Source organism: Ranitomeya variabilis, chromosome 4 (assembly GCF_051348905.1).
Source record: "Ranitomeya variabilis isolate aRanVar5 chromosome 4, aRanVar5.hap1, whole genome shotgun sequence".
In the NCBI taxonomy this organism is placed as follows: Eukaryota; Metazoa; Chordata; class Amphibia; order Anura; family Dendrobatidae; genus Ranitomeya; species Ranitomeya variabilis.
The window spans coordinates 643,130,826-643,143,781 of record NC_135235.1 but is presented as its reverse complement, the minus strand read 5'-3'; the positions used below and the strand labels follow the sequence as shown (position 1 = coordinate 643,143,781).

At 40.9% G+C, this 12,956-nt stretch overlaps 2 protein-coding genes across 2 annotated transcripts in view; one reads left to right on the top strand and one right to left on the bottom strand.

Annotated features, from left to right (window-relative positions):
* The window catches only part of LOC143767341 (uncharacterized), an 855,449-nt gene that overhangs the window by 475,608 nt on the left and 366,885 nt on the right, over window positions 1–12,956 (bottom strand). The gene's annotated exons all lie outside the window — the stretch shown is intronic.
* The window catches only part of LOC143767040 (uncharacterized), a 153,360-nt gene that overhangs the window by 61,039 nt on the left and 79,365 nt on the right, over window positions 1–12,956 (top strand). Inside the window, exons 11-12 of the mRNA XM_077255061.1 lie at window positions 7,193–7,283; window positions 8,793–10,050. Of these exons, the coding sequence (XP_077111176.1) occupies window positions 7,193–7,283; window positions 8,793–10,050 (1,349 nt within the window). The remainder of the gene's footprint in view (window positions 1–7,192; window positions 7,284–8,792; window positions 10,051–12,956) is intronic.

Genomic DNA, 12,956 nt, shown 5'->3' with positions numbered 1-12,956 from the left:
AAAATGGCCGCCACACAGCACCAGCACCAAAATGAAAGGAGCACTGAAACTCACCTTCCTAAAGCTCTTCAGTGAGAGCCAAAATGGGCTAGACCCCTTACTTTGCAGTTTCCTGCCAATTAAAATCACCTGTGCCAAATGGAAGGAGTGCTGGTCCAAGAAAGAGACTAGAACATGCTTTGCACAAAAAGGAAAAAAAGCATGAACTGCACCTCCAAAAATCATAATCGCTTTTTTTTTTTCCTTTGTGTGCAAAGCATCTTTGAGAAATGGCTTTCATCTTGCCACTCTTCCATAAAGGCCAGATTTGGCAGTGTACGACTGATTGTTGTCCTATGGACAGACTGTCCCACCTCAGCTGTAGATCTCTGCAGTTCATCCAGAGTGATCATGGGCCTCTTGGCTGCATCTCTGATCAGTCTTCTCCTTGTTTGAGATGAAAGTTTAGAGGGATGGCCGGGTCTTGGTAGATTTGCAGTGGTATGATACTCCTTCCATTTCAATATGATCGCTTGCACAGTGCTCCTTGTGATGTTTAAGGTTTTGGAAAACATTTTGTATCCAAATCCAGCTTTAAACTTCTCCACAACAGTATCACGGACCTGCCTGTTGTGTTCCTTTGTCTTCATGATGCTCTGTGTGCTTCAAACAGAACCCTGAGACTATCACAGAGCAGATGCATTTATACGGAGACTTGATTACACTCAGGTGGATTATAATTATCATCATTTAGGACAACATTGGATCATTCAGAGATCCACAATGAACTTCTGGAGTGAGTTTGCTGCACTGAAAGTAAAGGAGCCGAATAATATTGCACGCCCCTCTTTTCAGTTATTGAATTTCCACAAAAAATTTAAATAACCAATAAATTTTGTTCAACTTCACAATTGTGTTCCACTTGTTGTTGATGCTTCACCAAAAATTTACATTTGGTGTCTTTATGTTTGAAGCATGATATGTGGGAAAGGTTGAAAAGTTCCAGGGAGTCGAATACTTTCGCAAGGCACTGTAAATGTCTTTTGGACCAGAATTTATATTGAAGTAGAAGTGCTCCTTAATCTGCTATCACACTCTTTCACTATTAATAAAAGAAAGCCAGGACGGGTTAAGTTTCCACCCCAACTGTCTTCTAGGACAGAGGCTGGCTATTCACATTAGATGGCTGTCAGTCGAATGATGCTTTGGCAGATCGTTCAGCCAACAGCCATCTCTACCATACACAGTAGCTAAGTGCTCCTATGTTCTCTAAGAAAAGACATCGGCTGGAAGCTTATCTCCAGGGAACAATTATATTAGCAGTATGAAATTGGACATACGTTATTGACATCTCCCACAACCATCAATTGACTGAAGGTGCCATACACACTGCCTGTGGGCCAAACCCATTAATATAGGTGGGTTTTTCCGACAGTAAGGGGCCTTAAGTCTCTCCCATCTCATTTTCACTACTATTAGAGGATGGTCTGACAGGTGTTCTATATCTATATACGCCAGTGCTTCCCAGTTCCTCAAAGCTAAGTCTATTCTTGAGAGAGTCTTATATGTAGATGAAGTACAGATAAACTGCTCTTCGGTGTTTACCTCTCCACACATCCTCTAAAAATAATGATCTTGTTTTCTCTTCCACTCTCCTCTTCTGGAATTTTATCCATGTTTGCATTAATAACATTATTGAAATCTCCAAGCACATGAATTATTCATCTGGTAAAGTAGACAAATGTTCTAATATTTTTTTCCATGGTTTGCTGGAGAACAATATATGACAAAAATACATTCTTATTGTTAAATGGTGCAATGAGCACCAACATATCCCCCTTTCTTGTCTTTAGAGGAGTAATGACATATAGTATATTACAGGAATGCTCCTGTGAACTAGGAGACTTCTCTAGATTAAGATGTATGAAATGCATGATACTCATGTTTTATCCATACTCTATGCAAAGATTGCACCAAGACGGAGTCATATGCGTCTCTTGTAGCCTGACTTGGTGGAGACAACTTTTTAATATACTTCAAAATTAGCTGTACATTTAGTAGCTTTCCTCATATCCTGCCATGTTCCATGACACCACATTTAACAGTTCCTGCATACTAAACAGATTTATTAATTCTCCTTCAGGAGCTTACTTATACTTTGTTTCTGTGCATGTAACACCGGTGTGTTTGTTGCCTTGTTTCCCTGGCGTTACTCTGCATGTCTGTGCTTTTACCCTTTGCTCTTTTCCCCCTAATCATCTGGTTTACTGTTGTCTTTTATCTGTGTGGATGCTGCCCAGTTCCCCGCTCTGCTGCGTAGCCATACATGTGTTGTAGAGTCTTTGCTCCGCTGCTTGACCATCCGCGTGTGTGGTCCCTGGCTGCCGCTGTGGAAGCTATCCGTGGGTTGCGAGGTCCTCTGCAGCTGGTGCATGACATTCCACGTTTGTCCAGTTTTGCAGCCACTCCCAGGTGCCCTAGGCCTCAGTTCCTGTGCTGACTATGCTGTACTGTTTCTGTCTTTGCTTAGGGTGCGAGCGGCCACACTTTTCCCGCTTTTATTAGGGGCAGTGTGTGCGCTTGAATTGCTGTCCCCAGCATATTGCTGAGGGGCAGCTCCTATTTAAAGTTCCTCTTCCCTATTGGGTGTGGCCAGAGCTTCTCATTAGGTTTCTGAACCTAGCCATGTGTGTTTGGTCCTCCATGTTGCTCTTGGTCTGCCTGGTCTTCAGCTCCTGTTCTGCCTGCTATGAGTTTTAGGAAAGCTGGTGTCTTTGTTCCCGGACCCGTCCTGTCTATATTTTGGCACCAAAGTCCTTGCCTTGAATGTGGATTCCTGCTGTGTGATATTCTTGAAGTCCTTCTGGGTTTTGAACCATGTACCCAGTGACTGTGAGTGTCCTGTAAACTGTGTCTGGAAAATAAATCTGTGTTTGTCTTTTGAAGACGGAGTCCGGTGTTCCTGTGAAGCATCTACTATGCTATGCTCAGCGTACTATGCGGTTCTAGCTCCGTTCCGATCCTGCGGTGCTTGCACCATACCTCTTGAGTTCCCTCTAGGTTGTGTCTGTTCTCCGGAGCCTGATGACCATTGCCTGGTTCCTAGAGTCTGATGACCGCTGCCTGGTGCCCGGAGTCTGACGACTGCTGCCTGGTGCCCGGAGCCCGACGACTGCTGCTTAGTGTCTGGAGCCTGTCTACCTCTGCCTTTTGCCTGGAGCCTGATGTCCATCGCCTGGTGCTTGGAGTATTCCAGGATGTCCTGCTGTTCCCTGCCTAGAGCCATGTCTGTTGTCCGGAGTCCAGATGTCCTGCCTTTGTTCCAGATGTCCAGCCTGTTTCCAGATATCCATTCTGTGGTCCTGGTGATCCAGTTGGTGTTTCAGAGTCGGTTCCACTCGGGTTCCTGGATGGGCTCCTCCACCGTGTTTTTGGGCAGTCTCCAGTCTACTCGTGTTCCTCGGTTACGGCTCCACTTGTGTGTCCTGGATCTGACCAGCCGATGTCTTGAGCTTCCATGTCGGTGTTCCTGGATCCGTGCTGTTCGTGTTTTGCTTGTGTCCTGATGTCCGTCCTGTTGCCTGGGGTCCATCCTGTGATGACGTCTGTCCGAGGGCAGTATCTGATGTTCCCCTGCTGTGCCTGTGCTACGCCTGAGGCCTGAGAGAGATTTTCGTGATATGCCTGGGCCAGATGACCCTGGACTGCATCAACCTGTCATGACCTCTTGCCATTGTCTGACGTCTGCTGTCCTGAGATGTTCACCCTTGATAGATGCGCGGAATCGGGAGCCTAGCATTGTTATGTCTTGTCTTCTGTATGATGGCTTTATGTTGTAAACTTTTTGTTTCTTCATACCGGAAGTTGTGCAGTGTCATCTAGTCCTGCATGTCACCACCTTGCCCACATACTCAGCTGTCACAGACCAAGCTCGCTGCCCTTCCCTAGTCAGTGTAGGCCTGCGCCCTCCCTGTGGTCCAGTGGATCCACATTCTATTACCACCTGAGATGCACGCCCCACGTCGTCGTGGCCTGGCGATGTGGGAGCGTAAGCTAACTAAGCTAAGCCGCGTCCGTTCGGTCGTAACAGTGCATTTCTAATCTCCACAATGTACCTTCTTTTATTCCCACTCCCCTAAACCTTCTGGAAAGATGTTTGGAAACTAACGCTTACTTAAGTATGTGGTCAACCAAGATAATCTCTTCTTGGCAGATGTTTATCGTGCGTAGAAGAACAATGCACCATGTCACAATGGTCACATAGGCATTTATTGCTTCCAGGAACATGAAACCATGTTTTTCTGACTTCCCCGGCCTTCACAGTCCTCAAATAATAATCCTGTAGACCATCTCTTGGACAAGGTAGAACAGGTTATTCCGAGCATGTCATCACCTCCATCTAGGCTTCCTGCAGCAAATACTTTTTCTCTTGGACCATTATTTCAGCAGAACTACAGCTCTGGCAAAAATTAAGAGACCACCACATCAAAACCCTGTCATGGGCAGCCCAATCGCCAGACCTGAACTCCATTGAAAACCTCTGGAATATCATCAAGAGGATGATGGATAGTCACAAGCCATCAAACAAAGAAGAACTGCTTAAATTTTTGTGCCAAAAGCAGTGTGAAAAACTAGTGGAAAGCATGCCAAGACGCATGAAAGCTGTGATTAAAAATCATGGTTATTCCACAAAATATTGATTTATGAACTCTTCCTGAGGTAAAACATTAGTATTGTTGTTTCTAAATGATTATGAACTTGTATTCTTTGCATTAATTGAGGTCTGAAAGCACTGGGGGGTTTTTATTTTGACCATTTTTCTTTGTCAGAAAAAAAATACAAAATGTATTGCTTGGAAATTCGGAGATACGTCAGAAGTTTATAGCATAAAAGAACAATTTACATTTTACTCAAAAATATACCTAGAAAGAGAAAAATCCGACAAACTGAACATTTTGCAGTGGTCTCTTAATTTTTGCCAGAGCTGTATATCAAAACTCAGTAGAAAGTATGATATACCGAATTGTTGACGTTCTGAAAGTCAACTCAATACTAGATGGTAAATATGGTTTTGGTTCAGCAGTTAAGCTGGATGGGAACCTTGAGAACCGCTTCCTTTCTGCCACCATATATTTCTTCTGTTTAGCCAGGCCTTTCTTGACATTTAATTATTTATTTATTTTTATATAGCGCTAACATATTCCGCAGCGCTTTACAGTTTGCACACATTATCATCACTGTCCCCGTTGGGGCTCACAATCTAAATTCCCTATCACAGGTTCTTCATGCTGCATCGATGCCGTTACACATGGCCAGCTAATCAAAATAGGAACTGTCAAGTAAGACATGTTCTCAGTGCTCATATCCCGTGGCCATAGACTACTGACTTGGCTGATGGATGGGGTCATGCAAATCAATTCGCACAAGCCCCACTTTTATGGTTGTCTCTAATAATGTGGCCATTCAGTGTATGTTTTATACTTGTGGAGATGACTGTATGATCGTAGACGTTAGATGTTGTCTGGATCTTCTCACAATTTTCTGGTAATGGAGACAGCTAAGAATTACTGCTGTCATTTTGTGTCGTCATGTTTATTTATGATCTATACTTTACTATATTCTTCTACATACACCATGTTCCAAATTATTATGCAAATGATATTTTTGTCGGATTTTCCTAAATGGTCGGTGCAAATGACAGTCAGTCTAATAAAAGTCATCACCCGTTTGATTATACATCAAATTTTATTGAAGAAACCTCCCAATGATAACAGTATAATCTCCAAAATGAATAAAACCTCAAAATGCACTGTTCCCAATTATTAGGCACAGTAGAATTTCTAAACATTTGATATGCTTTAAAGAACTGAAAATGCTCATTTGTGGAATTAGCAGCATTAGGAGGTCACATTCACTGAACAAAAAAGCTATTTAACTCCAAAACATCCTAACACGCCAAGTTACATGTTAACATAGGAACCCTTCTTTGATATCTCCTTTACAATTCTTGCATCCATTGAACTTGTGAGTTTTTGGAGAGTTTCTGCTTGTATTTCTTTGCATGAAGTCAGAATAGCTTTCCAGAACTGCTGTTTTGATGTGAACTGCCTACCACCCTCATAGATCCTTTGCTTGATGATACTCCAAAGGTTCTCTATAGGGTTGAGGTCAGGGGAAGATGGTGGCCACACCATGAGTTTATCTCCTTTTATGCCCATAGCAGCCAATGACTCAGAGAATGAGATGGTGCATTGTCATGCATAAAGATGATTTTGCTCCTGAAGGCACATTTCTGCTTTTTATACCATGCAAGAAAGTTGTCAGTCAGAAACTCTATATACTTTGCAGAGGTAATTTTCACACCTTCAGGAACCTTAAAGGGCCCTACCAACTGTTTCCCCATTATTCCGGCCCAAAACATGACTCCTCCACCTCCTTGCTGACATCGCAGCCTTGTTGGGACATGGTGGCCATCCACCAACCATCCACTACTCCATCTATCTGGACCATCCAGGGTTGCTCGACGCTCATCAGTAAACAAGACTTTTTGAAAATTAGTCTGCAACCGTTTCTGCTTGTGAACACTGTTTAGGGGTGGCCAAATAGTAGGTTAATGAACCAAAGCAAGCCTTTGAAGGATCTTACACCTTGAGGTTCGAGGGACTCCAGAGGCACCAGCTTTAAATATCTGTTTGCTGGTTTTTAATGGCTTTTTAGCAGCTGCTCTCTTAATCCGATGAACTTGCCTGGCAGAAACCTTCCTCTTTATGCGTTTATCAGCACGAACACGTCTGTGCTCAGATTCAGCCACAAATTTCTTAACAGTACGATGATCACGCTTAAGTTTTCAGGAAATATCTAATATTTTCATCCCTTGACCAAGGCATTGCACTCTTTGATGCTTTTCAGCAGCAGAGAGATCCTTTTTCTTTCCCATGTTACTTGAAAACTGTGTCCTGCTTAATAATGTGGAACATACTTTTTAAGTAGTTTTCCTTTAATTAGAATCACCTGAAAAAATAATTATCACAGGTGTTTAAGATTGATTTCAGTGATCCATTGAGCCCTGAGTCACAGTACCATCTATGAGTTTATTTGAAAAACAAAACAATTAAATCTTTATGACACTTAAATCCAAATTGCATAATAATTTGGAACATGGTGTAATCTTTTGTGACTTCTCCATCTGTGACTTTTGCAACATTTGTTTCAGGGTAAAAATCTGACCCATATTAATGCTACAGAGACATATGTGAGGGGTGATGAGCAGTGTAAAGTGGAGATTCCTACAGATACCCATACAGGTGAGTAGTAAGAGATGTCAAAGACTGTACTCTGTCACTCTTCTGTAAAATTATATGTTGCATGTTTAAGATATGCTCACACATTTTTTTTGTGAATTTTACACTTAAAAATGTTGTACTTACACAAAAATACTTTATTACATAGTTTCATATGAAAGTTTCTCCTCTGCAGCCATAGCACACTTCTGTGCTACTGCATAAGAGTACTATCTATGTTCAGAGACCTGTCTAACACAAGACACTGTTCTCAGTGGTTGTATGTCAACATATTTTTGAAACTTGTCACGCAGGGAATTCGAACACAGTACCCCTGATATGAAAGGTAGGAAGACTACCAGTCAGCCACAGGCTACACTGTCATGTACAGGAGAATTTTCTCAGCCTAAGGCCGGGGTCAAACTAGGGTAGAATACGAACAAGTGCTACGCGAGAAAACATCGCATTACACTCGGACCACTGGTAATTTATAGGGCAGATCACATCTGCGATTATTTTCTCATGCCGAGTCGGTGGTGCGATATACGCCGACGCTGGCAGTGGAGGAGTTGGAGAAATTACTTTCTCCTCCACACCTGTGCTCCAATTCTCTCTGTGTGAGAGGCTCGGAGCACAGTAACATGACACTTGGCTCCCGCTCGCAGCAGAGCAGGAGCCGTGGGTCATTAGCATATCGCATCCGATGCTCTTGCATTGGATGCCATACGCTAGTGTGACCCCGGCCTAAAAACCTTAATAGCATTCTTCTTTACACTGGAATAAATCTGTATATACAGATATATCCTACATGTCAGTACATTACGAGGGAAAAAAGTAAGTGTACAAGATTTTTCTCTATAAGGTTAATAATAGAAATCAAGGAGCAAAACAATTAAAATAAGCATGGACATATTTTGTGTCCCTATAATCGTAACAACCGGTATAATACCGTTAGCACAATATTAATGGTGAACGGAAAATAGCATGAATAAAAATGGCTAAATTGTATTTATACATGCCATAAATGCCAGGCGTTAGAATACTAACAAACAAAGCATCACAAAGAATTTTGTTTTCCATTCTAAAAATGTCAAAATAGCAGAATCGAGGCAATTCACATTGTGTTCTAAAGTGCATTCCTGCCTCTGCCCTGAGCTACTGTCTGAATTTTCATAAAAAATTATTCATTGATATTTTTGCTAGTTTTGACAGAATCTGCCAATATCAACAGGTTCGGTTGTCTGATGTGTATAGGGTGCCAGCTGACTGATAGTTGGAGATGTCGATCGTGCATGTAGGAATTCAGTCGAGTGATACTGCGGGTGATGCTGCGGACCCTGGACTGGGAGGAGGGGGTGTTCAGCTGTGTGACGCTGCGAGTTCCAGGCTGGTAGTAGGGAGTCTTCGGTGGTGTGGGGGTTCCCCCGACATTTTGTGAAAGCCTAGAGCCCCACACTTTCAATGCGCTTCACTTGAGGAAAATTTACTTTCAAAGCACTGATATTGAAAAATAATAAGTTTATTTCTTCACAGATGAATGTACCACAAGCTCAGATGGATATCTGATATTTTCAGATTTTGATCCAGAAGATCATGGAATCACACCAGATACATATAAAGAGTTTGCCATCATCCCAGATATGTTTCCAGCCCCTGAAAGGAAACATCTATATTCTGATCCTTTAACGCAGGACCTTTCTTCTGCTTCAACAAAGACGCATATGCAAAATAAAAGTCAAAGAAGGGCTGTTGAACACGAAATAGCTTACACAGGGGAGAAGTTATTTTCATGTTTAGAATGTGGGAAATGTTTTAATCAAAAATCAAATCTTGTTAGACATCATAGAAGTCACACAGGGGAGAGGCCATATTCATGTTCAGAATGTGGGAAATGTTTTACTGATAAATCTCATCTTGTCACACATCACAGAATTCACACAGGGGAGAAGCCATTTCTATGCTCAGAATGTGGAAAATATTTTAGTCGGAAGCCAGATGTTGTAAAACATCAGAGAATACACTTGGGAAAGAAGCCTTTTTCGTGTTCAGATTGTGGAAAATGTTTTACAGAGAAATCACATCTTGTTACACATCAGAGGAGAAATCATACAGTTGATAAGTCATTTTCATGTTCAGAGTGTGGGAAATGTTTTACAGAGAAATGCAATCTTATTAGACATCAGAGAACTCACACAGGGGAGAAACCATTTTCATGTTCAGAATGTGGGAAATGTTTTACTGATAAATCTCACCTTGTAGCACATCACAGAATTCACACAGGGGAGAAGCCATTTCTATGCTCAGAATGTGGAAAATATTTTAGTCGGAAACCAGATGTTGTAAAACATCAGAGAATACACTTGGGAAAGAAGCCTTTTTCGTGTTCAGATTGTGGAAAATGTTTTACAGAGAAATCACATGTTGTTACACATCAGAGGAGAAGTCATACAGTTGATAAGCCATTTTCATGTTCAGAGTGTGGGAAATGTTTTACAGAGAAATGCAATCTTGTTAGACATCTGAGAACTCACACAGGGGAGAAACCATTTTCATGTACAGAATGCGAAAAACGTTTTACAGAGAAATCCAAACTTGTTATACATCAGAGAATTCACACAGGAGAGAAGCCATTTTCATGTTCCGAATGTGGGAAATGCTTTAACGAGAAATCACATCTGGTTACACATGAGAGAATTCACACAGGGGAGAAGCCATTTTCATGTTCAGAATGTAGGAAATGTTTTACAGACAAATCATCACTTATTAGACATCAAAGAACACACTCAGAGAAGTAGCCATTTTTTGTTTTTAACATTTTATTGGCAATATGTGGAAGAAACAATACATGTTATAGTCAAGTAAAGTGGCACATCTATAACAGAAAGGGAAAACAATTTAGAGCAATAAATGATTGTTATAAATATATACAATTACCAATGATTGTTATTGAAAAGCAATTAGTATCCATATATTACAGCTATATATCAACCATGTAAATAAAGTATATATACTGTTTAGCTGCAGCTGTCTGGTGTTGTTCCCTTCTGTTCAATTTAATATCGGCCATGGAGATATACATGTTTAGGATAGTTGTCAAATAAGCATCCTACTTATTATAGATTATATAGTGTCCCACTTATATAATCTAATTAATAACTTGATCTGTTAATTAAATGCCCACTCCCCCACGAAAAAAAGAATAAAACAAAAATTAATCAGCAGGATCATGACATTAGATGCAGTCATAGAAGAGCAAATCTGCCAACTCCAAGTTAGGGTAGAGGGAACTGTATTGTAGCATATATATAGACATAGTGGCCTTAGTGATGCCCTTTATTGTCCCACCCACTACACTGAATCCACAAAGTGTGATATCCTTTTCATGGCATACACACAGTATAACACCCGCAATATGTCCCTCCACATAGTATGACACCTCCAACGGAGCGCCAATATACACATTATAATGCACTCCAATATTGATCCCCGCGCACAATATGATGTTCCCACAATGGTTTCTGTGAAACAGTATGAATCCTCCATATTCCCCCCACACACATTATGATCGCCCACAGTTCACAAAATACAGTGTAGTGCCATACATTAACCCCTTTACGCCCAAGGGTGGTTTGCATGTTAATGACCAGGCCAATTTTTACAATTCTGACCACTGTCCCTATATGAGGTTATAACTCTGGAACGCTTCAATGGATCCCGGTGATGCTGACAGTGTTTTCTCGTGACATATTGTACTTCATCGTAGTGGTAAAATTTCTTTGATATGACTTGCGTTTATTTGTGAAAATAAATAGAAATTTGGCGAAAATTTAGCAATTTTCCAACGTTGAATTTTCATGCCCTTAAATCACACAGATATGTCACACAAAATACTTAATAAGTAACATTTCCCACATGTCTACTTTACATCAGCACAATCTTGGAACCAAAATTTTTTTTTGTTAGGTAGGGTTAAAAGTTGACCAGCGATTTCTCATTTTTACAACACCATTTTCTTTTAGGGACCACATCACATTTGAAGTCGCTTTAAGGGGTCTATATGATAGAAAATACCCAAAAGTTACACCATTCTAAAATCTGCACCCATCAAAGTGCTCAAAACCACATTCAAGAAGTTTATTAACCCTTCAGGTGCTTCACAGGAATTTTTGGAATGTTTTAAAAAAATTTACATTTAACTTTTTTTCACACAAAATTTACTTCAGATCCAATTTGTTTTATTTTACTAAGGGTAACAGGAGAAATTGGACCCCAAAAGATGTTGTACAATTTGTCCTGAGTACGCTGATACCCCATATGTGGGGGTAAACCACTGTTTGGGCGCATGGCAGAGCTCGGAAGGGAAGGAGAAGGAGCACCGATTGACTTTTCAACGCAAAATTGGCTGGAATTGAGATTGGACCCCAACCATAACCCTAACCACACCCCTAACTTGAACACACCCTTAACCCTAATCGCAACCCTAACCCTAATCCCAACTGTAAACGTAATCCAAACCCTAACCCAACTTTAGCCCCAACCCTAACCCTAACTTTAGCCCTAAACCTAACCCTATTGGGAAAATGGAAATAATTTTTTTTTCTTTTAGAATTTTTCCTTAAATAAGGGGGTGATAAAGGGGGGTTTGATTTACTATTTATAGCGGGGTTTTATGTTTGGCAGCTGTCACACACTAAAAGACACTTTTTATTGCAAAAATCAGTTTTTGCATCACCACATTTTGAGAGCTATAATTTTTCCATATTTTGGCCCATAGAGTCATGTGAGGTTTTGTTTTTTGCAGGATCAGTTGAAGTTTTTATTGGTACCATTTTCGGGCACATGACATTTTATGATCGCTTTTCATTTCGATTTTTGTCAGGCAGAATGACCAGAAAAACAGCAATTCAATAATTACTTTTGAGGGGGGCGGGTTTTATTGTTCCACATGTGGTAAAATTGATAAAGCAGTTTTATTCTTCGGATTAGTACGATGACAGCGATACCTCATTTATATCATTTTTTTGTTTTGGCTCTTTCATACAATAAAAACTATTTTAGATAAAAAATTATTATTTTTTCATCGCTTTATTCTGAGAACTTTTTTATTTTTCTGGTGATGGAGCTGTATGGGGGCTTGTTTTTTGCGGGACAAGATGACATTTTCAGTGGTACCATGTTTATTTATATGTGTCTTTTTGATCGCGTGTTATTCCACTTTTTGTTCGGCGGTATGATGATAAAGCATTGCGTTTTGTCTTGTTTTTTTTTTTAATGGTGTTCACTGAAGGGGTTAACTAGTTAACTAGTGGGACAGTATTATAGGTCGTTACGGATGCAGCGATACCAAATATGTGTACTTTTATTGTTTTCTTCTTTGAGACCTTTACTGGCCAGCCACACTGTGGAGTAGTTGGAGGCATGTGATGGAGCATTGTCCTGCATGAAAATCTTGTTTTTCTTGAACGATAACGACTTCTTCCTGTACCACTGCTTGAAGAAGTTGTCTTCCAGAAACTGGCAGTAGGTCTGGCAGTTGAGCTTCACTCCATCCTCAACCCGAAAAGGTTCCACAAGTTCATCTTTGATGATACCAGCCCATACCAGTACCCCACCTCCACCTTGCTGGAGTCTGAGTCGGAGTGGAGTTCTCTGCCCTTTACTGATCCAGCCTCTGGCCCATCCATCTGGCCCATCAAG